At 53.6% G+C, this 23,328-nt stretch overlaps 1 protein-coding gene across 15 annotated transcripts in view; it reads right to left on the bottom strand.

Moving 5' to 3' along the window:
• The window catches only part of DNM1 (dynamin 1), a 41,822-nt gene extending 24,313 nt beyond the window's left edge, over nt 1-17,509 (bottom strand). For 12 of the 15 annotated variants that reach the window (XM_031450601.2, XM_031450602.2, XM_031450605.2 and 9 more), the window contains exons 1-9: nt 17,252-17,509; nt 4,085-4,158; nt 3,723-3,872; nt 3,270-3,473; nt 2,901-2,999; nt 2,657-2,817; nt 1,483-1,625; nt 1,214-1,349; nt 975-1,042 (exon numbers count right to left, since the gene is read on the bottom strand). In XM_031450601.2, the coding sequence (XP_031306461.1) occupies nt 975-1,042; nt 1,214-1,349; nt 1,483-1,625; nt 2,657-2,817; nt 2,901-2,999; nt 3,270-3,473; nt 3,723-3,872; nt 4,085-4,158; nt 17,252-17,412 (1,196 nt within the window). In that variant the 5' untranslated portion in view covers nt 17,413-17,509. The remainder of the gene's footprint in view (nt 1-974; nt 1,043-1,213; nt 1,350-1,482; nt 1,626-2,656; nt 2,818-2,900; nt 3,000-3,269; nt 3,474-3,722; nt 3,873-4,084; nt 4,159-17,251) is intronic. The other 3 variants (XR_004136393.2, XR_004136394.2, XR_004136398.2) reach the window with 1 other exon arrangement.
• Nucleotides 17,510-23,328: the final 5,819 nt, after the last annotated feature.

Raw genomic sequence — 23,328 nt, 5'->3', positions numbered from 1 at the left:
GTGGGAGGGATTCAAACGAAAGACTTTTCAACCAGCGCTTTTTAGGGCAAGACAAGGTCTGCTTATAACTGTTGTGTATCTTGCTTCCTCTTAAGATTCTCTTCATAAAAAGGTTCTATGGCTAGAAATTGGTTTGAAAGCTGTCGGACTGGGTTCTCTCTAAGAGCCTTTCTGGGAATAAAGCATTTTATTTTAAGACTAGGAGAGATTTTTTTTTTTCTGTGCCTTGCTCAGTGCAGTCTGTAAATTCTATGCCAAACCTTGGTCTTGAACCTGCATGAAAGCAGTGACATTCTGGTCTTGTTCACTGCTTGGCACAAATCAGGTGCTTTAAATTTCCTTGTTGAATGAACAGTGTAGATCTGGGTCCCTGAATGAGGTGGGGGGTGTTACGCTTTTAAGGAACAATCTTTCCCAGTCTTCCTTCCTGTTCCACAGGCCTTGGGGTCGGCTAGAAGGATGGAAGTGGGGTGGAATGTGGCCAACTTTGGGCTAATGGGACTATGGGAGGGTCTGGAGGGTTAAAAGGCCTCATCCCACCATAAAAGGTTCACAGACCAACATCTAGATGCTCTCACCCAGGCCCTACCCAGTGGTTTGCGCAGCTTTGCACTGGACAGGGCTGGGGGAGTTGTCTCACCCTGGGGATGGGCAGATGGCCCTAGCCTAGAGGGTTCTTCCCAAGCTACCTGTTGTCCTGGGCTCTGCCCTGCTGGTTCAGCCTCCAGGACCTGCCCCCAGGGACAAGCAAAGGAGGGCAGCAGGCCAGGGAGGGGGGTGGCCCAGGCCTCCCATCCACCTCCTCTAGCCAGAGCCTGTCCAAGCTGGGAGCCAGAAAGTCAGGGTTGAGGAAATTGGAGACTAGGACTCTTGGTCCCTCCTGAAGGAGGCTCACTTCATCACTCCCTCTGCCTCTGTGCTAGACCCCTTCTGCCTTCCAGGGTTCAGCTCCCCTCCCCGGTCCCAATACATGCCTAATGCCATGGATATTCTTGATGGCATAGCTGATCTCCCTTCGGAGTTCCTTCTCATCAAACTCCATCTGTGGAGGAGAGCAAGAGATGGCTGGTCAGCAGCAAGAGGGCTGCTACCTGGGAGGTCAAGACAGGGCCCACCCCCCTCCCAGGGCCTCTGGTAGGGTCAGCAAACGTACGCATGAGAGAGTCCTAGATAGGTGGTCCTGGGCCCTCCTGCCCCTGGGGAGCCTGCCTACCTTGACCAGCTCAAAGGGGAAGCGTTCATGGAAGATCCGGTTGATGCGGGCTCCCCCTGACAGTTCATAGGTGTCGATCTGGTCCCCTGAGCCTTCAATGCGCTTCTCAAAGTCTACAGCGAACTGCTGGACCATCCTGGGGGGAGAGTGGTATGACCTGAGGGGGCAGTAGCAGCCCAGTGGAGGTGGCCCTGGGACAGCCCTATGCTGGGTCGCTAGGGGAGGGGTCAGCTCCATGATGGGGAGTCAGGAGGTGGGGAGGGCCTCACTGCAGCAGGGCCTTGGTCTTGCGCGCTGGGTCATCAGGGCGGAAGTTCTTGTACTCTTCCACCTCTTTCTCAATGGACAGCAGCTGGCTCTGAAGCTTGTTCCGCAGCCCAGGCAGTGTGTCCCGGATGTGGTTTGTCAGTTGCTGGGGGTGGGGGTGAGGAAAGGGTTAAGGCCATGGTCACAAACCCAGAATGCCCGCAGGACCAGGCAGGGACCAGGATGTCTGGGGGCCTTGTGGACATGGTAAGGTGCTGAGCTAGAGAGGGCAGTCACAGCCCTGCCTACAGCTACCCTGGCCATCAGAATGAAAGCGGCCTGAGGGCAGGACCTGGCACATGGTAGGTGCTCACAGAGGTATATTAATTGAATTAATGAGTCAATAACTCAATTTTCAATAGAAGCCAGAAATCTAGATTTTTATTTGAAATTACCTGGTTTTGATTAATTTAATATTTTTAGACACCGCAAGAGCCAAATGAAATGAATCAGGAGCACTGATGGCTAGAGGTCTGCCCCTGTGCCCTCCGGGTTTAAAGCCTCCCTTAAGGTAATTCTCAAGTTCTGGGGCTCACTCTGGTTAGGTCCCCACACACAGTATCTCCCTTAACTGCACAGTGACCCTAAGAAACTGGTCTTATCACCATTACTACTATTTCACAGATGCAGAAATAGAGGCTCAGAGAGCCGGAGATTCTCAGTGGGTGAGTGACAAAGCTGGGATTGGAACCCAGGTGTGTCATCCAGAGACCCCAGTTTTATTCCATGACACACTGCCTCCCTCCTGTCAACACATACACACACACACACACCCGTGCAAACACTTCAGTAATTCTGGAAGCCCCATTCCAGATGGAGAAACAGCTAGGGGAGCCCCTGGGAGCACCCAACCCCAGATCAACCTCTCCTCATTTCAAAAGGAACCAACGTCTTCAGCTGAGTACACCCCAAACCTGGCCCTCAAGCCCTTGTCAATGCCACCCTCACAGAAGGTCTTGGGCTTCTCTCCATCCTGGGGGATTCCGGGGCTCCCCTCCCTGGCCCCAGACAGGGAAAGATCAGCAAACCTCTGGAGCTACCTCGCTGTGGGACAATGGACAACCCTCATAAAACACACTTCAATGATTCTGTTCTCATGCTGGTTTCCCCAGGCCTCATTCTGGCCTGAGCGCCTACCTGGTTGAGGACCTTCTGCAGGTAGGGCGTGCCCATGCGGTCAGCCAAGTGGCGGTAGGAAGGGTGGGAGAGGAAGAACTTGCGCTCAGCAGCCAAGGCAGCTGTGATGTCTTTCTTGCCATCTATGTCCTTCTGGCTCCGGTTCACCACCCCAATGTAGCCTGTGGATGGGGTGGAGTTCAGGGGCAACCAGCCTTGCAGGGGGCGGGGATGAAGGGGAGGGGCAGGGGCGTGGCCTGCCTACCTCTGCGCAGCGGGAGCAGCTTGTTCTCCAGAACATCGCGGGCATCTGTGCCCTCGTCCATCAGGTCCAGCTTGGTGATGACTCCAATGGTGCGCTGACCTGGAGAGTGGCAGGAGAGGGTTGTCTACTTCTGCACTTGCCCTGACACAGGCACTCACAATCCCATCCCGCTCCCGCCATCTCCCAGATCACTCCTTCCCTGACCCACTTGCCTGCCTCTGCTCTCCTCTCACTCATTCATTCTCCACAGTAGCCAAAATGATTTTTAAAGTTAAATATCTGATTCCATCGCTATTAGCTTAGACCCTCTCCCTTACACTGTGAAAAGACCCCCAGGGCCTTGTGCATCGGCTGCCTGTGGGAACCTACCCTGGGGGTCCACCTCCTTGGCGACCTTGAGGGCATCGGAGTTGGCCAGGTCTGAGTTGGCCGGGGATACGGCTAGGATGAGGCAGTTCTCCTTGGTGACAAACTGCATAAGCATGTCCCGGATCTGGAACTCGATGTCAGGAGGTTGGTCCCCCACCGGGACCTTGGTCATTCCGGGCAGGTCCACTAGGGTCAGGTTCAGCACTGGACAGGGCGGTGAGAGGGCGGGCTCAAGGCGAGGGGCGTGGCCGTGGGCGGGCGGATTAAGGAACAGGGCCGGGCTTAGAGGGGATCTGCTTGGGAGCGTGGCCGTAGGTGGGTGGGGTTAGGGAAACGCGAAGGGCTAAGGCTAAGGCCCGTTAGAGGCGTGGCCAGGGTGGACGGAGGCGCCAGCTAGGGGGCGGGGCTCAGCGAGGGAGCCGGGAGGCCGGGGGCGGGGCCAGGCCTCCTTACCGTGTGGTGAGTAGACTCGGAGGTTGATGGGCACTGGAGAGATGCCCTTGTTGGTGCCGGTGACCCGGTCGGTCTCAGCCTCGATTTCCAGGCGCACCTCCTCGAAGTCGGTGAATTTCTTCCCCTTGCAGTGCAGGAACTCAGCATATTCTTCCCCAGAAGTGGGGTGGGTGGCGGGGAGTAAGCATCACAGCCCAGAACCCACCTGGGTCCCATCTCCCACTGGAAAAAGACCCCTCCCACAACACTCCACCCAATACTGCCTCCTTTTCCCTCCCGCACAACAATGCCACCTCTCCTTTATGCATTTTTATCCCTTCTGTCCAGATGGGGACGGAGGCCCGAAGAGGGGAAGCTCATACCTGTGGTGGCATTGACCAGCTGCAAGACCAGGGGGCGTCGAGTGACAATACCAGATCCCCGGGGCAGGAAGTCTCTGTAGTGAGTTGGGGGTGAGAGGAGGGTCAAGGTCTGAGGAAGTTCCTTCTGTTCCAGGGGCACCTGTCCTGCCACTGGGTGCCCCAAAGCTCCCCCAAAGTGCCCCACCACATCTTAGCCCAAGGGCTTCAGGTCACTAAGAGGAGAGGGCAGCTGAGAAAGGTGGAAAAGACCACCACCAAGCCCCCTGGATCACAGAATTTGGGCATCTGAACTGCCCAGAGACAAGACCAACGATCCCCAGACCTCTCTCACGTCTGCCCTGTGTTGGTTCTGAGCCAACAGGAAGTCCTTGCCCCAACCCAGCCACTGCCACCCAGCCTAGGAGAAAATGACCCATGAGGTGCCCCACCCTACATGTCCAAGTGTCCAATGGTCACAGAGTGGATGCCAAGGAAATGGAGATGCACCTCCTCCCTTCCCTTCCGCTGCGGGGAAGGGCAGCATCTCACTTCCCTTTCCCAGGGCTCCATTTGGCTGGGGTTGAGGATGAAGGGGGATGGGGGATGGGGGAAGGAGGAGGCACGGAAAAGAACTCATGCTTCTTAAGGGCGTACTGCCTGCCCAGCTTTTTGTGGGCAATGTCTCATGGACTCTACACAATAGACTCATGAGGAAGGTGCTGTTATCATCCCCATTTTACAGATGAGAAAGTTGAGGCTCAGAGACATTCAGGTTGTGTGGCCAGTGTCTACCAGACTCTGGGCACAGATCTGTTTGACTTTCTGGTGAAAACTTCCTGCCCTTTAGCTCTCTGCAGACCCAGCTCCTTTTGAAGGACTAGACTGAGGGGTCCCAAAGTTACCTCCTGCCCTGATGTCTATATCTCAGACATCTGTTTGTGCCAATGTCAACCTCAGCAGTCCTTTCGGCTAACTCTTGAGGGTTCCACTTCCCTCTGTCCTGTCAGCTCTTCTCGTCTCTCCACCCACCCCCAGCCCCACCCAGGCCAGCACAAGAATGAGGGTGGAGTCCTCTCCAGGGATCAGGCTGTTGGGATCACAGTCATGGGATCCCCAGGACTCAGGAAAGCTGGCTAGATCCTAAGGGACTATAGAGATCTGGCCAGCCACCTCATTCATGGAGAGGCACATGGAGGCCCAGGAAGGGGAAAGGATACACTCAAGATTCTACAGGGCTAGGACAGAGCCAGAGCATAAACCCGGGTCCCCTGCCCCAGCCCAGAGCCTGACCCGGACTCATAAATCTTCCAGTACCTCAGGTTTGGGGCAGAGGGTCCAGGGGACAACAGAGTAGGCACAGGCTTCTGGGTTCAAGGCCTTCTCTTGGGGCTCTGGGAAGGCCTCTTCCATCCCCTGTCCCCACCCTGCCCCACTCTGGGGAGAGCAGACGATAAGGGGGAAGAGTCAGCTGCTTTATGGGAAAGGAGAAGGATGATAAATCCTGCATTTATCCATTGTTTTTAGGTGCCAAGCAAATGCTTCTCATTTTTGCAAGACTGAGCTTCAGACGGGCAGGGTTTCTATCTTTCCATCTGCCACTGTATCCCAAGGCCCAGAACAAGGCTTAGCACATGAGAGGTCCTTAATAAATACGGACTGAACCCCTAAGTCCTCAAAAAGTGCTCTCCTATGGAAATGATCATTTTACAGATGAGGCAGCTGAGGCTCAGAGAGGTGAAGTGACTTATCCATATTCATCTAGTTAGGAATGGCAGAGCTGGGACTCAAACCCAGTCTCTGTTGGACCCCAGAACCTGGGAACTTCCCCATCAAACTCTGCTGTCCCTAAACCTGAGAAGCCAGACTTGGCTTTTTATGTAATTCAATTAAATTCAGTCTAAGACATGTTTGGGAGCAGCTGCTCTGTACCAGGCCCTGTGTTGGGCCCTGGGGATGGGAGAGGATGAGTCAGACAATTCCCACCCCAGGAGCTCACAGTATGGTGGGAGAGACAGACAAGTAAACAGATAATGCAATGCAGTGTGACACGTGCTGGAACGGAGGTGCACCAGGCAGCGCAGAGGGGGAGGTGATTAACTGGGTGGCGAGGGGTGGGGGTGGTAGTGGAGGACTTCCTGTCTCTGCCTCTCCCATCCTTTACTCACTGACTCTTTTGCGGGCGTGACCCCCTAGTATTTGGGATCCCCCAGGGCTGTGGAGGTAGGACATCTGTTCTCACAGAGGCTGGGGTGGGCATGGGGGCCTGGGGTCTACCCTTTTTCCCCCCTGCCAGTTCCTCACCCAGAAATAACCATAGCAACAGTAGTTGCCATGGAAACTGCAGGAGGGGCTGGAAAGGATGGGACTCCCCATAGAGAGCCAACTCCCCACCCAGAGACATGAACCTTCCCTGGAGCTCTTCCCTGCAAGTCCTCCACCCCTGCACAGATGGACCCACTCAGCCCTGTCAGGTCTGAGTGGGGTGGAGTTTCCTGAGGTGCCACATAGAGGGAGTTAGGAGGCCAGAGTCCAGCTGGAGGAGTGGTCAGGGGTCTGGGCCAGCCTGCTCCAAGTTGCTGCCTCCCAGGGCTACTTAAAGGACAAGCAGCTTATGGGAAGCAGAGATTAGAGCACAGGGCCACGTGTGGGAGCAGAGCGCATCCTCAGACCAGGATCGCCCTGGGCCAGGGCGGGGATGGGGGTGTCCAGGTGGGGAGGGCCCCATCTCGGCTCTGGCCCCGGTTCTCAAAGGGAGGCCTCACAAGGCCTTGGCAGTTTGTTAAAATGCACATTCCTCAGACTGGCTGGGTTAGATCTCGGCAGTGGGGGTGGAAGAGAGAAGGAAGGAATCTGGATTTTAAACACAATCCTCATATGATTTTCACGTTCCTGTGAAGTTCAGGCATCACTGGCTCAGTGGTGAGGAGCCAGTGCGCAGGCCCTGGGTTCGAATTCCACCTTGCTTTGGCCATTCCCTGGCCAGGAGCCTGGTGCCCCTGGGCAAGTTGCTTCACCCTCTGGGCCCCAGGGTCCTTGGCTGTGACCCGCGTGATCTAACCGGGGCGTCATATATTACTACGTGCAGCTGCGGGAGGCTTCACGGATGCTTTTCATGGAAAGAGCTTAGCCAGTGCCTGGGACATAGTAAGCCCTCAGCAGCTGCCAAGGAGGGCCTCCTGTTCTCAGCCTCCTCCCTGGGAGGGTTCCCAAATATCAGCAAGGAATCCAAAAACCTAAAGAACCCTCTGTCTCATCTCCTCTGGGCTCTGAATCGGATCTCGGGATTCTGACCACAAAATGTAGGATGGAAATGATGGACACCGAGGGGGAGGAATTTTCAGAGACCATCTCGCTTCCCCTGTTATTGTCCAGAGAGTGGGACAGAGGCCCAGAGAGGGGCAGGGAGCTGTGAAGCCACACAGCGATGGGAGAGGTGGCCAAGATGGGGCCAGGACCAGGAGGCCTGCTTCCTAGCCCCACACCTGGACAGGCAGTGAAGAGGACCAGCTGGTTCCCACATCCAGACTGTGAGCGTCTGCCTCTGCTGGATTCCTGCACTAGGCACTGGCTGGGTGTATCACAGGGGCTCAGGCAACACTCGAAGGAGCAAGCATGGCTTAGCTTTTCACCTGGACAGACTGTCCCACACGCTCTGTTAAAGTGCCCCTTGGCACCTCCCTACTCGGGATTTGGGCCTCATTTGGCCTCCAGCCAGAGCCACCCCTGCATCTCCCACCCAGCTCCTGGTGAGCCCGAAGGAGGACAGAACAGGTGCCCAGAGAAAAGTGTGCCAGGCCCACCAGCCTTGGCTGCCGTGTGGGAGGGGTGGATGGTGACATGGCAGCTCTTCCCACTCATTCTAGACAGATGGTGGTTTCCCGGGGAGGCCTTGCCTTGCCATCTGCAGAGGCACCTTCAAACCCAAAGCACAGGGAGGATGAAATAAACATATCTCAGGTCCTCCGAGTACCACATACCCCCTGTCTGAATTGGCACTGTCACTCCAGAGGGGCCTGGAGAAATTACACCAAAGGGCCTGGTACCTGAGATCTGGGGCTGGGCTGAGCTCAGGGACCCTGGTTCCCAGGTCCTGCTGAATGCAAACACCAGAAATTAACATGCTTGGTCTGCCAGGTACCCAGTAGCAGTCATTCTTAGAAGTCTCCTGTTTCCTGGGCTCTGATGTCAGACTGGCCTGGTGTTGAATGTTAGAGCTGCCACTTAGGAGCTATGTGGCAATGGACAAATGACCAGACCTCTCTAAGCCTCAGTTTCCATATCAGTAAAATGGGTTTCTGTGAGGCTTCTATAAATGAATGCCTGAATGAACGGTAGCTATGATGATACATATAACTTGAGCAAGCTGAGAATACAGGCTGGGCTCCCACAACAATGTCATCAATTGAGACAGCAGAGAAGGAGTTGGAAGGTGGGTCTCCTGGGCGCTGGCCGGCAGAGTGAGTGGAGGTCAAGGATATTTCCATCCAGATCTTGCCTTGAAAGTGGAAGGCAAGGGGGCTGGGTAAGCTGTGAGATGCCCTCTGAGCACGGAGCTAGGGTGGAGGCGAGGGGGTGGGTGGGCCAAGAAATACAGTTGGGATGAGGTGAGGCTGCCTCCAGGCAACAAGTCCCTCTCTGTTCCTCTGCCCTAGGAGGCCCCGGCCAGGCCCACGTCACGCAGCCCATGAATTTCCACCTGAGGTTTGAACATTTCGGGGCATGTCCCTATGCTTCCTCTGATATTCTGAAATCCTGAGAGCAGAAGCTGGGCTGGTTCTTGTTTACCACTGTCTCCTAAACACTGGGCTCGGAGCCTGGGATGGAGCCGGCACTCAGGACACCACTGTCGCCGAAGGAATCATTTGAAGACTAGCTTCTCCAGTTTCCCACCATCTCCCTCATTGTACAGATGCAGAAACTGAGGCACAGAAAGGGGAAGAGTGTTGCCCAAGATCACAGTGCAAGTTGGTGACAGGGTAGGACCAGTACCCAGGGCTCTGGACTCCAAGCCTGGAGCTCTTTCCACAACAACCATTTTCCCTATTAAAGAAAATCTGTAATCTTTCCTTCCATCTTATCTTTCTATCCCTTCTGCCTTTCTTCCTTGAGTCTCTCCTTCCTTCTTCCTTCCCTCCTTCCCTCCCTCCCTCTCACCCTTCCTTCTTCCTTCCTTCCTTCAAGTGTTGATAACTACACTTTCAAAATAGAAATAGACATCTCTTTTGCCCCTACTTTAAAAAAGTCATATGTTCTCTCTTTTAAAAAATTTCAGACAATACATAAATGTTTAAAAAATAAAAAGCAACCATCATCCCAACACCTGGGGATCACCACTGTAAACATTTTATCATTTATAAGACTAGTGCAATAACAATAGTGCAAACACTGGCGGATTGTTGACTGCCGGCCAGGATCTCTGCCGGGGGCTTTAAAATTTGCATCATCACGAGGTTTCTTTTTGGGGTGATGGAAGTGTTCTAAAATTAGATTGTGATGATGGTTGCACAACTCTGTAAATATGCAAAAAATCATTGAAGTATGCAATAAAAATGGGTGAAGTTTATGGCATTTAAATTATACCCCAGTAAAGCTAGCTGTTTAAGAAATCTGCATCCTCTTGATTGGTTCTGGAACGGCTGTGTGAGGTTGGTGTGATTGGTTTCCCCATCTTAAAGGGGAAGAAACTGAGGCTCAGAGAGATGAAGTCAGGTGCCCCTCACGTGCCCACACGAGCACGGGGCTCCCAGCCACACTTAGGTAGGTAACTCTATTTGTCTGACAGCTCACCACGGACATTTCCCAGGTCCCTCAATACGGAGCTACATCTGGATCCTTATTTCTTATCACCAGCAGCTTGATGTGAAGGAATCTCAGCTCCATCACTAAATTATTTCCCTGCTCTGAACCTCAGTTTCCCCATCAGTGAAATGGAATACAGCCCAGCAACTCCCTCCTAGGGCCGCTAAGGGAATGCCCTGGGAACCTGGGTGTAGAGGGATCTAACAGAGGGTGCCCATTAGTGGCACCGTGAGCCACCTGAGTGCCCGTCATGTGCTAGGTGCCTGGGTGTGCTAGAGAGCATTGCATTCACCTGCTGAGGTCAGAGGTGAGCATGCATTCACCTGCTGAGATTTTCTCCCCGTCCTGGCTGGTGGCCTTATTTCCCTGTGCTAAGACTAGTGATAAAAGAGTGACATGGTTACAAACAGGTAAATTGTTCATAGTAACCCTGGTTGGAACTGCTGTCGGCCAGGAGCTCTCAGCCTAAGGCAGTGGGCCTCTTTCTCCCACTACGGCCCCTCATTCTGGGAAAAAACTAAGCCCTGCCCCATAGACCATGGTCATGGGGTAAAGGGTGGTCAGGGATGGCATCCTGGAGGAAGTGTTGGCTGATGTGAGACTTAGAGGATGAACTAGTGAAGGAAGAAGGCGAAGTATGAAGAGCCTTCCTGGCAGAGAGAACAGCACACGCAATGGCACTCGGAGAGTGAGAGGGAGGCCCGCACGTTGTCCCATGACCACAAGAGATGCCGCTAGACCAGGAGGGAGCAGCTGGAGGGGAAGCCGGGCTGAGTAAGGCAGGCCTCAGAGGCCAGCTCGGGCGCTAGAACCTCTGCAGGGCAGGGGGCCAAGGAGGGCTTCAAGCAGAGGGCATTAGATTGGGAGGCCATGGAAGGTTCCGTGCTGTCAGATGGAGAAAGACAAGAAAGGAGGCTGCCCCAAGTGCTAAGACAAAGATGGTGGCGGCCAAGGCAGAGGGAGGGGGGTGGCCTGGGGCAGAATCCACAGGGCTTGAAGGCTGAATTGGATGGAGAAGATGAGAGAGGAGAGGGACGCTGACCTCGGGGCCTCTGGTCAGGGCACAGGGAAGATGCCATTGACCAGACTGTCTCAAACACCTGCCAAGACCAGTATTCCTCTTTTTCTTGTTGTCTATAGTAATTCCAATTTGCTTGAGCTGATTGCTCAAACCAGTTCTTATTCCTTAGTCAGATTTCAGTCCAAGGAGGGGACAAGAGTGCCCGAGAGACAGCCAGGGAGAGCAGAGGAGAAGCTGAGGTGTGTGGAGATGTAGGCACATGGGTTGGGGTGAAGAGGGTGGACATTCACATTCACATGGAGGCAGTGGACCTGTGCAGGTTCTAAACTGCCTCTGATTCCATTGCTGTGTGACTCTGGGCAGGTCCCCTACCCTCTCTGTGCCACTTCACCATCTGATATCCTGGGATGATGCTCTTCCTACTAACAGGTTATTATTTCCAAGAAGACAATAATCAGCACTGCCCTTGGATCTGGAGAATTGGGGCCCTGACCCTGGGTCCCATGCCTTAGGGGTCCTTCTTGCGATCTCTGACCTCACCTCCCCCATGGAGCAAGCAGTACACCCACGGGCCAAGGGAAGTGCCAGATGGAGTCTGTGCACCCCCTCCTAGGCCACATTCAGTGCCCTGGAATTCTCTGTCTCAAGATACCTCTAGAATCTTCCCTCCCACTGAGGGCTACCCTCACTGTTGGGAGGCACCCCTGGGGCCACGGTGGGGAGTAGAGGGGTGACGGGAGTCTTTTCAGGGGACTCGGATGGAGCTGGGATATGAGGGCAACCTGGGGACAGAGGCCACCGTGCCTACACCTTCACATCCCATCACAGAAACTGGAGGAGTCTGAAATGCTAAATTCAAAACCAGCCTGCCAGGTTGTTTTGAAGGTGTTTGTCAAGGTGGGAGGGCGGAATGTATTGTATTTAGCAACCCGTAGCTTGATTTATAACTGGAATATTCAGACACACGGCCCGTGGGCTCCACTTCTGCTCCTGTTCAGGGCAGATAACATCACGCTGGCTACTGGCTTCCTTCAACTCCCCTCCTCCCCCAGATTCCGACCCTCCAACCGCAGCCAAGGCCTGGGAAACTCGATTCTCCTGGTGCCGGGATCAGATGCCGTTTGCCAGAGTTACCTTTCATCCCTAGCTCCTGGGGCCACTGGGTGGGGTGGGGTTTGGGAAAGATGTCCTCTGGTGGGGATGGGCATGCAAGTCTAGCTGTGGGCGCGTGGCAGGCGGGCGCTCTGAGCCAGAGAAGTGGGAGCAGAGAGTGGCTGCCTGGGTGGAGGTGGCTGTTGGACTGGCAGTGCCTCCTCAGCCCTCCTGGTCTCACTGCAGCCTCCCGGTCACACTGCCCTTCCTCCAGGTTCTCAGACCTCCACTGGGCTCCCTCCCACCTCAGGCTGTTGCTCAGGTGGGACCCTGGACCTGGAACAGGGTCACTCTTTTGCCTGACCAAGTCCTATTTTTTTCTCAGGCCCAGACTTAAAAGCTCAAATGTCTTCTTTGGCCCTCTGATGACACCCTTGCCTTCGATAATCAGGCTCCTGATACCCTTCTTCAAACACACAACAGAAGAGCTCTTTGTGTGATTTAGCGTCTGTCTGTCCCTCTCAGCTGTGGGCACCCCCTAAGAGCAGGGATGGGTCTGGCTTGTTAACAGCTGTATCCTCAGGGCCTGGCGCACTGTGTGCCAAGAAGATGTCAGTTCCCTCTGCCCCTCCAGTCAGTGACTTTCTACCTATGATGTCTCAATTATCCCCTAAACTTCTTTGGCCTCAGTCTCCAAATCTGGGTAATGGGATCACTAAAATGAAGCCCAACTTGTTCAGAGGAAGTTAGTAGCAGGGAGTGGACTGTTCCCTGTGGGAGGGGCCGGGGCTGACCAAGAGAGGGGCTCTTATAGGCCAGAGGCCAGCACAAGCCCATGCTGGGGCAAGGATGCAGAGGAAGGGGTGGGGGAATTAGTAGGAGGAAGGGAGCCTGAGCAGGAGTAGGCAGATACACCAGGGAGACCCAAAACCTTGCCTTCCAGGGCTCTGGGCAGAGGCTCACTCACCAGGCTCCTTGCTCCACACTTGCTGGAGGAGATTCTCCCTCCCCAACCCACGCCCAGACCACCTCCTGGCCAGGACCTACGTCCAGGCAGAACAGAACTGGCCAGACCTTACCCTGAGTGCTTCATGGGCTTGATCTCAACACTCACAACAATCCCAGGAGGGAAGTGCCATTATTATCCCCATTTTACAGACGAGCAGGGTTTAAGAAACATGTCCAAGGGTGCCCAGCTTGTAAGTGGCAGAGCTGAGCTACAAACCCATCTGATGCCAGAGCCTGAGCCCTCAGCACCTCGGCTACATCCCCACTGGCCTTGGCCTCCCCAGGGGCCAAGTGGGAGGAAACGTGGGCACCGCCCAATCATCCATATGCCTGGGCACCTGAGTGAGCAAGGCCAGGGGCCCCAGAGCCTGGAAGCCTGTCCCAGGACACTTGACTTGGTGGTGGATAGGGATTGTGGGGAGGGGACATGCAGCTGGGGGCAGACAAGGAAAGCCTAGGACACCAGACATCTGCTGACACAATGCTGGGGTGTCCTGGGGCCCACGCACACTCCTGTGCCTGCATGTGCTCCCAAGATGAGCTCAGCTACGCTCAGCGGTTTACATCACATCTCTTCCGGATTTATATTTTCAGCCCACCTTCCCTCTGAGCTTCTGACTTGCATCACCACACTGCCCAGCTGACAGCTCTGATTCGACCAGTTCAAAACCAAACTCCTGATCTTACCCCCTACTCCCCAACCTGCTCCGCCCGTACTCCGTGAATGGCACCAACACCCACCCAGGGTCAAAGGTGCTGAAGTCACCCCAGCTTCCTCTTTCCTCACCTTCCACATTGCATCCACCAGCAGGATTTGTGGGACCCTCCAAAATACATCCTGAATCCTGCCTTTCTCCTCCCCTCTCTGCTGAAGCCCAGGTCCAGGACCCATCACCTCTTGCCCACCGCAGCAGCCACCTCACCTGTCTCCTGCCCGCCTCCCCAAGTTACACAGTTGCTGGAATCAGCTCAAGCCACTCCACTACTTAAAAGCGTCTGATAATAAGGTAAACAAACCCAGCTCCTCAGCATAATCTGAGGGCCTTGAAGATCTAGCCCCTGCCTATCTCTCTGATGCCAGGTCCACCTTGCTCACCAAGCACCAGGCACAGCGCTTCCTTTCTGTTCTTCAGACCCACCAAATTTGTTACTGCCCCAGGGCCTTTGCATCTGCTGTTCCCTCAGCCTAGAATGCATCTCCCCACATAATCACAGAGCTTCTTGTCCCTCAGTTCTCATCTCAGATGCCACTGCCTCCTAGAGACCTTCTTTCACCTCCCTGTGGAAAGTGGCCCTTCTCCCTCCTAGCACTGACCACATTCCCCAGTCGTCTTCATATACATGCATGTATGTGTTCCTGGGTTTACGATGTCAGAGTTTCCCCTCTGGGATGCAGAGCTTTTGTCTTTTCTACCATCAAATCCCCATTGCTGAGACATCATGGACACTCCATGAATATCTGCTGAATGACTGAGTGAATCAGCCTCAGTTTTCCCTTTTGTAAAAATGGGACGAAGAAATATCATAGAGAAGCCCTAGCAGGGTCCTGGGCAGCTGCTTGGGCCACCTCCACTGCAGAGCTGACAACAGGGTCCTCCTGGGTGCCCGGGAGCCCAGGGCAGCCTGGAGCAGCCTCTCCTTCCCCTGATGCATTTTCCACTTCCTCTCCATGGGGGGTTGGCTCCCAGGAAGCCCCAGGAGGCAGAGCAGCTGTTATCATGCTCACGGGGCTGGGGACCCGGCCCTAAGTAGAGAGGTGGTGACCCATGACAGAGCAGGCAGGGCTGTCTGGGGGCCCCACTGAACCTCAGTTTCCCACCTGGACTCTAGCCCTGGCCCCCTCACTAGCTTTCATGAGGATCAAATAATGCTGTCCCTACTCACTCCTTCGCCTCAGGCCCAGCCCTTCTGCTCTATCTGCGTCTGGACAGCCGGTGCCTCCTCCCGCAGGGCCACAGTCAAGGGGTATTGGGTTGTGGAGGGCAGTGAGAGGGCCTTGCCTCCAGAGGCAGAGTCCACATACTACTCCACCACTCGACAAGCAGACGGTTGCCGAAGTCAACCGTAGCCGGGCTGGTCTGCTGAGCTGTCTGCTTTCTGGTCCCTCTCTCTGCTGGACAGTGAGCTTTGAGGGCAGGAGCCAGGTCTGTCCTAGCACACGGAGGCCCCAAAGATAACTGATGGAGAAAATGAGGGCCCACACACCTGCATGACCCTGTGCTCAGTGCAGAGCTTGGCTCTCAGAAGCTGTGAAAGCTTGAGATTGAAGTCTAATAGATGCTGTCCTTCCCAGCTGTGTGACCTTGGACAAGGCATCTAACCCTTGGGTCTCAGTTTCCTTACCTGCAGGATGGGCATCATGGTACCTGCCTTGTGGGGCTGCTGTGACCCATCCCATATAGCATGGTGTGGGGCACGTGGGAAGGGCTCAGCAGATGGGAGCTGAGGTCACCTTCCTCTCTGTGGCTCCTGCCCAGAGCACGCAGCAGGCACAGAGCGGGCGCTCAGCGGATGTCAATGGATGAAAGGCAGGACTATGGTCTGCACACTGTAAAGTGCTGGATGTCCTAGAGTGTCACTGAAAGCACGAAGGCCTCAGGGATTTATTGTCTCCAGGTTCCTCCCACGCCCTCACTCTGACTGCCAGGCCACAGGGAAGGGGCCCATCTGTATGTCTCCTGCTTGTGTCTCTGCACCTGGTGGGGAGGTGGTCACGTGAGCAGGAGGGGGTTCTGTGGGACCCAGTCCTGGGGAGACAGACAGCATCCCCCTCTGCAGACCAGATGGGCCTGGCCGCCCCTACAGAGGCTTTCCAACGTCCCATGGATACATCACTCCAGCAGGACCCTTCCCTCTCACCCCTAGGATTGACCCTGGGCTTCCCAGTTCATTTGAGGGGCAGAAACAACCATCCAGTCTAATTGTCCATATTAGAGATGGAGAAACTGAGGCTCAGAGAGGGCAAGTGGCTCGCCTGAGGTTTCACAGCAGAACCTGGCTTGGACCCAGGATGTCTCGCCTCAGAACTGCTCTCCCTCTGAGGGGGAAGCCTCTGCCTACCTCCCTCTCCCACGTACCATTTGCTTCTTGAGCCATAAAGGTCAGTGGAAGAAAGCTAGGGTTTCTGAAGAAGGTGAGGGAGGGAGATGACGGAGTGGGGTGGTCAGTGTCAATTCTTCTGCCTCCTCCCCCAGTCTGCCCAGCCCCCTACTCTGCCTCCAGCACCGGGGGAGCGCCATCCTCTCTCTCTCCTCAGCATCCAAAAAGCCATCTCTGCCTCCCCTTTCTTGGGGGAGCCTGGGGGGGTCACAACACTGCCTGCCCCCCTAAACCCAGGACACTTTGCCTTTGCAGTTGGCCCCTACTCAGTGCCACCTGGCCCTCCCAGCGCCTTGTGGGATCAGAGGCAGGAGAGGGATTAGGGTGTGCAAATGGCTCCCCCCCGCCCCCCGCCCCCCTGCCTCCCTGTCTTAGTCATCTCTGCCCTCCACCGCCTTCTCCCTCTATTACAATCCCTCTGCCAGGCCAAGGGGAGAAGGACATTGACAGGCGGCCCCCACTCAGGGGCGGCAGCAGGGCAAGGCGCCGACTGCTCAGAAAAGGATCAGAAGCAGTTTCTCCCCCACCCCCTCCCCTTCCTCATCCTGCAGCCCGTGTCTCCCCCCTCTTTCGCGCTGCGCACGGATGGCGGCCGGAGCCGCAGAGGTGTGTGTGTGACTCGGGGGAGGCTGTGGCTGGTCTCCCATGCCCGTGGGACTATGTCCTCTCCCATGGGCCATGGGGGGGGGCGGGGATTGTCCTCTGCCACGGTCCAGGAATTCCAGAGGGGAAGTAGCTGTCCTCCATACAGACTGGGTATGGGGGCTCTGCCCTGGGGGTGCTGCCCGCTTCAAGGGACCCCCAGAACCGAAGGGAGACGCTGAGTAATGCAGGCCCCTCAGTGCCCTTGGGTGCGGGGTGGAGGGGCGGGAAACAGCCCTTTGCCAGGGTCTCTTGGCACAGCTCTGTCTTCCCTAAAGGATGGGGAGGAGGAGGGGGCGTGATCCCGTGGCCGCTGGCTTGACGTTTGCGGACAAGCGGGGGGCGTTGCGCCCCTGAGGGGCTCTCACGGAGGGGGAGGGCCGCCTCCTTCTGGCTAGAGGTGGGGGGCGCGCCGTCCGCCGTGCAGCGCCAGGGGCTGCGAGGTCGCGGCGCCGTCCGGTCCGGGTGGCGGAGGCCGGGAGGACCCGGGAGGAGGGAGTCCGCGCTCAGGGGCGCGCCGCTCCTACCTGCCTACGAAATTCTCCAGCACCGAGCTCTTGCCGGCGCTCTGGCCGCCCACCACGGCGATCTGAGGCAGGTCGAGGTCCGCGTTCTGGCCGATGGCGGAGAAGGCATCCTGCAGCCTGTTGACCAGCGGGATGAGATCCTCCATGCCGCGGTTGCCCATGGCTGCGGCTGGCCCCACGGGCTGAGATCCGGCCGCCGCTTGGGCTCCCGGCTTCGGCTCCGCGGCTGCAGCCGAGCGCTCCTATTGCCTGCGCCGCGGGCCCCCCGCCCCTCGGGGATCGGAGTGGAGCACTGCGCCAGGATGTCGCTAGAGGGCGCCCGCGGCTGGTAGCCATGCGCAGGCGCCGCCCGCGGCACCATGGGGATTGTAGTTTTCTCTTTCTGCGGTTTTTGGGGCGCTCGAGCCGTGTCTTGGGGGTGCGGACACTGCACTGCAGATATCACTGCTGGAAATGGGCACTGTCTCCTAGGTACTAGGTACCCTTAATACCAGGTTTCTTGGAAGTAGTCATGTCTGCCTCACTCCATCTTACAGATGAGGAAACTGAGGGTTGGAGAGATCCGCCTCCTCCAAGGTCAGTCTCCTGACCTGGAGTTCCACTTGGCCTCACTACCTTCTACTCTAGGTTCTGACACTAATTCAGACACTAATTCATTTCTGGCATGTCCTTTCCCACCTCTGGGCTTTCATTTCTCTGTTTCTAGGAGAAAATATAGAACATTAATTCTACAAATATTTATTGAACACCTACTCTAAGCCAGACCCTGTTCTAGGCACTGGAGATACAGCAGTAAACAAGGCAGACAGGGTCTCTACCCTCACAGACCTTACATTCAGGTGGTGGAGACAGAGAGTGAGTGAATAAACAGATAAATAGTAAAAGTGAAAGTAGTTTATACTAATAATCATGGAAGAAATAAACAGGGGGTGTGAAGAGGGGTTCCTATGTGGGTGCAAAGAGTCCACTTTAGCCTGGGAGGTTAGGGGGAGATCTCTGACGAGGTGACATTTGAGAAGAGACCCAAATGACGAGAAGGAGCCTGCTACAGGCAGATCAGGGGAAGAGCATGCCAGGCCGAGTGCATAGCGAGACAAAGACCCTGATACTTGGAAGGCCCTTCTTGGGACCATTGGACTTCCTGTCCTGGAAAGTGGCAGCCTTTTTCCCAAACCATTAGGGTGGTGGTAAAACAGTGGGATTTGAATCCAGGACTTCTACAACTCTGCCCTGTTTATCCTTTCTACATGGAGAGACCATGGGGCCCCAGGCCTAGCCATCTACCTCTTTACTTAAGGAACCTAATTTGGACTCCCCACAAGGAGACTAGGAAAGAGAAGCCAGCCTATCCTGTGCTGCTGGGGTCAGCAGGTCACTCTGAATGTGAACAGGGTTGGGGCACTACTGGGAAATCAATCAGTGGACTGTGAGTTGGGACTGTCATTCATTCACCCACTGAATACATATTTATTGAGCCAGGAACTATGCTAGACCCCAGAGACAAAACACTGAGAAAAATGGACAAAGTTGTCACCCACATGTAGTTTATGGTCTAGTGGAAAAAGGACAAAGCACAAATAAGCCAATAAATATGACTCTATCAGATGGTGACGAGTGCTCTGGAAAGCAAGAAAGCTGGGGAAGGTTGGAGGTGGGGGTAGTGTTGCTATTTTGTATAGAGTGGTTGGAGAAGAACTCTGGTAAGGTAAAAATGTGAGCAGAGACGTGAAGGAAGTGAGGGAGTAACCCTTGTGGACATCTAGGGGAGGAATTTTCCAGGAAGGCAAAGGAGAATAAGCAGGCCCAATCCTAGCAGCCTGGCCTGGGCCTTAGACAAGCTGTGTGATCCACGTCCCTCCACATCTCTGAGCCTCAGTTATCTAATCTGGGTAATGGGGATAATGATAGATCGGAATGCCTGTGAGGGGCATGGCCTGTGCCTGGCGCTTGGGAGACCCTTATTAAACCACTGCTTTGAGGATGCTAATGATGCCACGTCCTCCAGACAGCTGGAACATCAGCCACACGCAACGCACATCCTGAGCAGCTGTTCCAAGCCAGACTGTTATTATGCCCTGAGAACCAGAGAGGGCAAAGATGAATCCTGGAGTGGAGCCATTGATTTGGGGAGAGGGTACAGGTTACAGATGTCTGCCTAGAGGGTCACCATCATGGCTGGGTTGTTTTTCCTAATTACAATAGGGAAACATATTCTAAAAATCAGACTTTACACAGTATTTGAAAGCTTCTGGTCATCCTCCCACCCAGAGATAACCACTATTTATAGTTCAGAGTTTATTCTCTGGCTTATCCCATATATATTTGTTTTGTTTCATTTTGTTTTTACAGAAATGGGATCATACTATAAATCTTGTGTAAATCAGTGTATCACTGATGCCAGACCAGCAGCCTGACTATCGCCTGGAGTTTGTCAGAAATGCAGAATCTCAGGATTCACTCATAACCCACTGAATCACAACCTGCATCTAACAAGAATCAAGAGCCCTGGGAGACTGCTGTGCAAATCAAAGTTAGAGAAGTTCTAATATATATTATTACACGCAACTTGCTTTTTTAGCAACGGTGTGTCTTTGACATCTTTCAGTGTAAGAACCAACAGATTGATTGATCACATTCCTTGTTCATGGCTGCATAGTTTCCTACTGTTTGGCAGTGCTCTGGTTTTGTTCCCTGGTCCACTAAAGATGACTGTGCTGAGCTTGAAGAATGAATGGATAAAATGTCACTAGGGGTTGTGGAGAAAGATTGATGTTCTGGGTGGAGGAATCAGCATAAGCAAAGGTACAGAATCAGAAAGAAAATGAACATGAAATGTACCCTGGCCTTATTCCCACAAGGCTTGGTGAGAACCAAAGGAGGGTTACTGCAGATGGTTCTCCCAGATGATGAGAATTAAACAAGCGTTAGAAATGGCTTTGACCCTCTACTTCGAGTACCAACGAGGGAGAATTCTCTCTGGAGCTCCTGAAGTTGTAACTATCACCTATGCTGGTGGATCAGCAGCGGGAACACTCACTGGGCATACTCCCACCCCCGGGCCAGTTACTGTGCTGAGATGCAACTCTCAGGAGGGAGAAATTCTTATTAGCTCCCTTGACAGATGAGGCAACTGAAGCACTAAGAGCAATGTGCGTGAGGTCATGAAGCCAGGAAGTGATGGAGTGAAGATGGAAATGGAGGTTAGTGAGACTCAGAGCTTCCATGTTTATATCCTATACTGCACCAGCTCTTGTAATCTATATATTTTTAATGTACATGAAATAAAACACTAGTCCCTTCTGATAGGGTTTCTGTTGGCCAAACAACAAGTGCTCAATAAATACTGATTGTATTGAATTGCACAGTGGCCTTATTATACATCTCCTGGGTCAAGCTGTTATATTTAGTCACTGAGTCTGCTCAGGGTCTGGCCCTTTGGATTCATTCATCCTTCAACAGGTAGTGATTAGTGGCTACTTCATGCCAGACCTCAAGCAGGACATAGGGGGATAAAGAGGTTAATCAGATGCAGTACTTGTCCTGCTAGAAGACACCTGGCTATGTCTGGGGCAAGGTAACTGCTGAGGAAGCAGCTGGGCCAGGCTGGGGCTCACACAGAGCCCTCCTCTGTGTGGCTGGGGTCTGGGCATCAAGATTTCTCAGGGGCTTTTGGGTGCTGATGGTCCAGGCATCTGTGCTTGCACTGCCCTATCTCACAATGAGGAGCTCCCTATAAGCCTGGAACAAGGCAGGTGCCCTTGTGTGCGGAGGATCAAGGGTGCAGCTCTGAAGCTGGATTGCCTGGTGTTCAAATCCAGCCCCTACCACTGTCTAACCTGATAACCTTTGGCAAGTCACTTCACCTCCTGAGCCCTCAGTTTCGTCATCTGTAGAAAGGGGATAATACTATTACCTAACTCATAGGGTTATGTGAAGACGATTTAGTGATGTAATAATTCAGGTAAAACATGAGAACAGTGCCTGGAGCAGTGAGTAGTTAGAGCTACGATTAGTGTAATTATAATCATCATTACCATTGTACTGTCTGAAGAAACTTCAGTCTCATGAAGGAAGCAAAGGGCGTCACCTCTTGGTGGGAAGGATAAAGGATCATAAACATGCCAGGATTTGTGGGAGAGAGACAGAGCTAGGTCCGGAGGCCTGAACTGGGGGCCAGCTCGATCCCTGGGTGGCTTGGCTTAAGGGAATCTCAGGCCCCAGTGGACCCCAGGTTGCCCAATTATTCCCCATGTGGACAGAGGGCTTTGAGAGTCTATCTGGTAATCAGGGAAGGCTTCCTGAGGAGATGACATTTGAATTGAGCTGGGAGGACTAGACAGGAATTGGCCTGGTGAGAAGTGAGAGGAGAGGGAGAGCATTGTGAGGGCAATTTGGTTCCTTTGACAGAAGACAGCCACTGTGGCTGAACCTGGTAAGTGCTGGGTGGGTGGGGAGACAGCCTGTTACCCACAAGCCAGTCCTGTGCAGCAGAGTTGGCTACACTTAAGATCCTAAGTTGGAAGGAGTCCTGCCCCAGGTCACTCCGGAAGGTAGGGGCAGCAGCAAGACTGTGCCCACCCTGTCATTCCCCACCTCTGTTCTCTGTTCCCCTCACTGTGCTTAATAATAGGTAAAGGTACAGATGGATGACAGCTACTGGGGAGGTCACATGATAAGTATATGGTCTTACATTTTTCTCTGCTCTAGTCTGACCTGGAGCTGTCGCTGAGCACAGCCTGTTCCTGGGATTTCTGAGCTCGGTGTCTGGTCGTGGGCACACTCCATTGCTGTGCCGTGCTGGGTGCCTCCGTGAGGTTTGCCTCTGTGCTGTGATAGACATAGATTTCAAGGAGGGAAGAGCTGCTGTGATGAACCTGGGGATGGAGGGAGGAAACTGCATCTCGGAGTCATTCATTCATTCATTCGCTCATTAACTGACCTTCCTCAAGCAACCATGATGTGCTGGGGTCTGAGTTGGTTTCCCAAGGACACGGGCTACATCCTACTGTCAAGGGGCACATGACATTATTGAGGGCAGAAATAAGGGGAGGAAGTGGCAGGTTACAGGATAAAAACACATAATCAATAACTGGTTAGAATGTATACTGGGAAAATAGTGACAAAAGCCACCACAGAAACTGCGCAGGTGCTAGATCAAGAAACATGCAAACCCACAACAGAACGCAAGGCTTGAATAGATGCAGATATTTACCTCATTCTTAAACTGCAAAGCTCAGGATAAAGATGGCCTCGCTTCTCCCACTTAAACACATTTCATGCAACACCAGTTGAAATTCAATGGAATTGTGGCAGGGGCAGGGGGTGGTGGGGGAGGTTTGACAAAAATCATTCCATAACTTACTTGAAAAAAATTACATGATTGGGAATTGGCAAGAATTTTTAAAAACATAACAATAGCAGAGGCTTGTGCTCTCAGGCATTAAAATATACTCCAAAACTATAATAATCACACTGTGATATCACTATGGGAAGAGACAGGTAGATTCCTGGAGCAGAATAGGTCTGGACACAGATCCACACCAATATGAGTCTATTTCATGATAAAAGTGCATCTCAAATTAGAGGCATGTATGAGGGCTCCAAGTGATGCTTCATCTTCAGATTTCATTTGGGATGCAAAGAGATGGGGCTTCTCTTCTCCCTCTAAATATACTTCATTGAAGGGCTTTGCCTGCAAGGGATTGGTTAAAAGCAATTAACATGAGTCTAGCTCCAAACAGTGCCCCCAGAGCGTTCACATCCACAATCTAGTCTGGTCTTCAAGGAGGCAGCACAAGGTCAAATACATTTTAAAAAGTGTCCTCTCCCTCTCCACGATAAAGTCAACCAAACTGACTACAGCAAATTAGAAAAAAAAAAAAAAGGAGAGAAATTGAACCCCCCCCATGAGCCCACTATACACATACATTCTTTCCAAAACTGGGATCATCATGTGTATGCAGTTTTGTAACCTGCTGAGTTCACTTCACGTCATACTGTGAGTCTTTAAACATACTTTGAAAACACAATTCTGAAGGCTGTGTGCTATTTCTTAAGAGGCAGACACCATGGCTTAT

Source organism: Camelus dromedarius, chromosome 10 (genome assembly GCF_036321535.1).
Source record: "Camelus dromedarius isolate mCamDro1 chromosome 10, mCamDro1.pat, whole genome shotgun sequence".
In the NCBI taxonomy this organism is placed as follows: Eukaryota; Metazoa; Chordata; class Mammalia; order Artiodactyla; family Camelidae; genus Camelus; species Camelus dromedarius.
The sequence above is the reverse complement of the archived record's forward strand: the minus strand, read 5'-3'. Positions and strand labels throughout refer to the sequence as shown.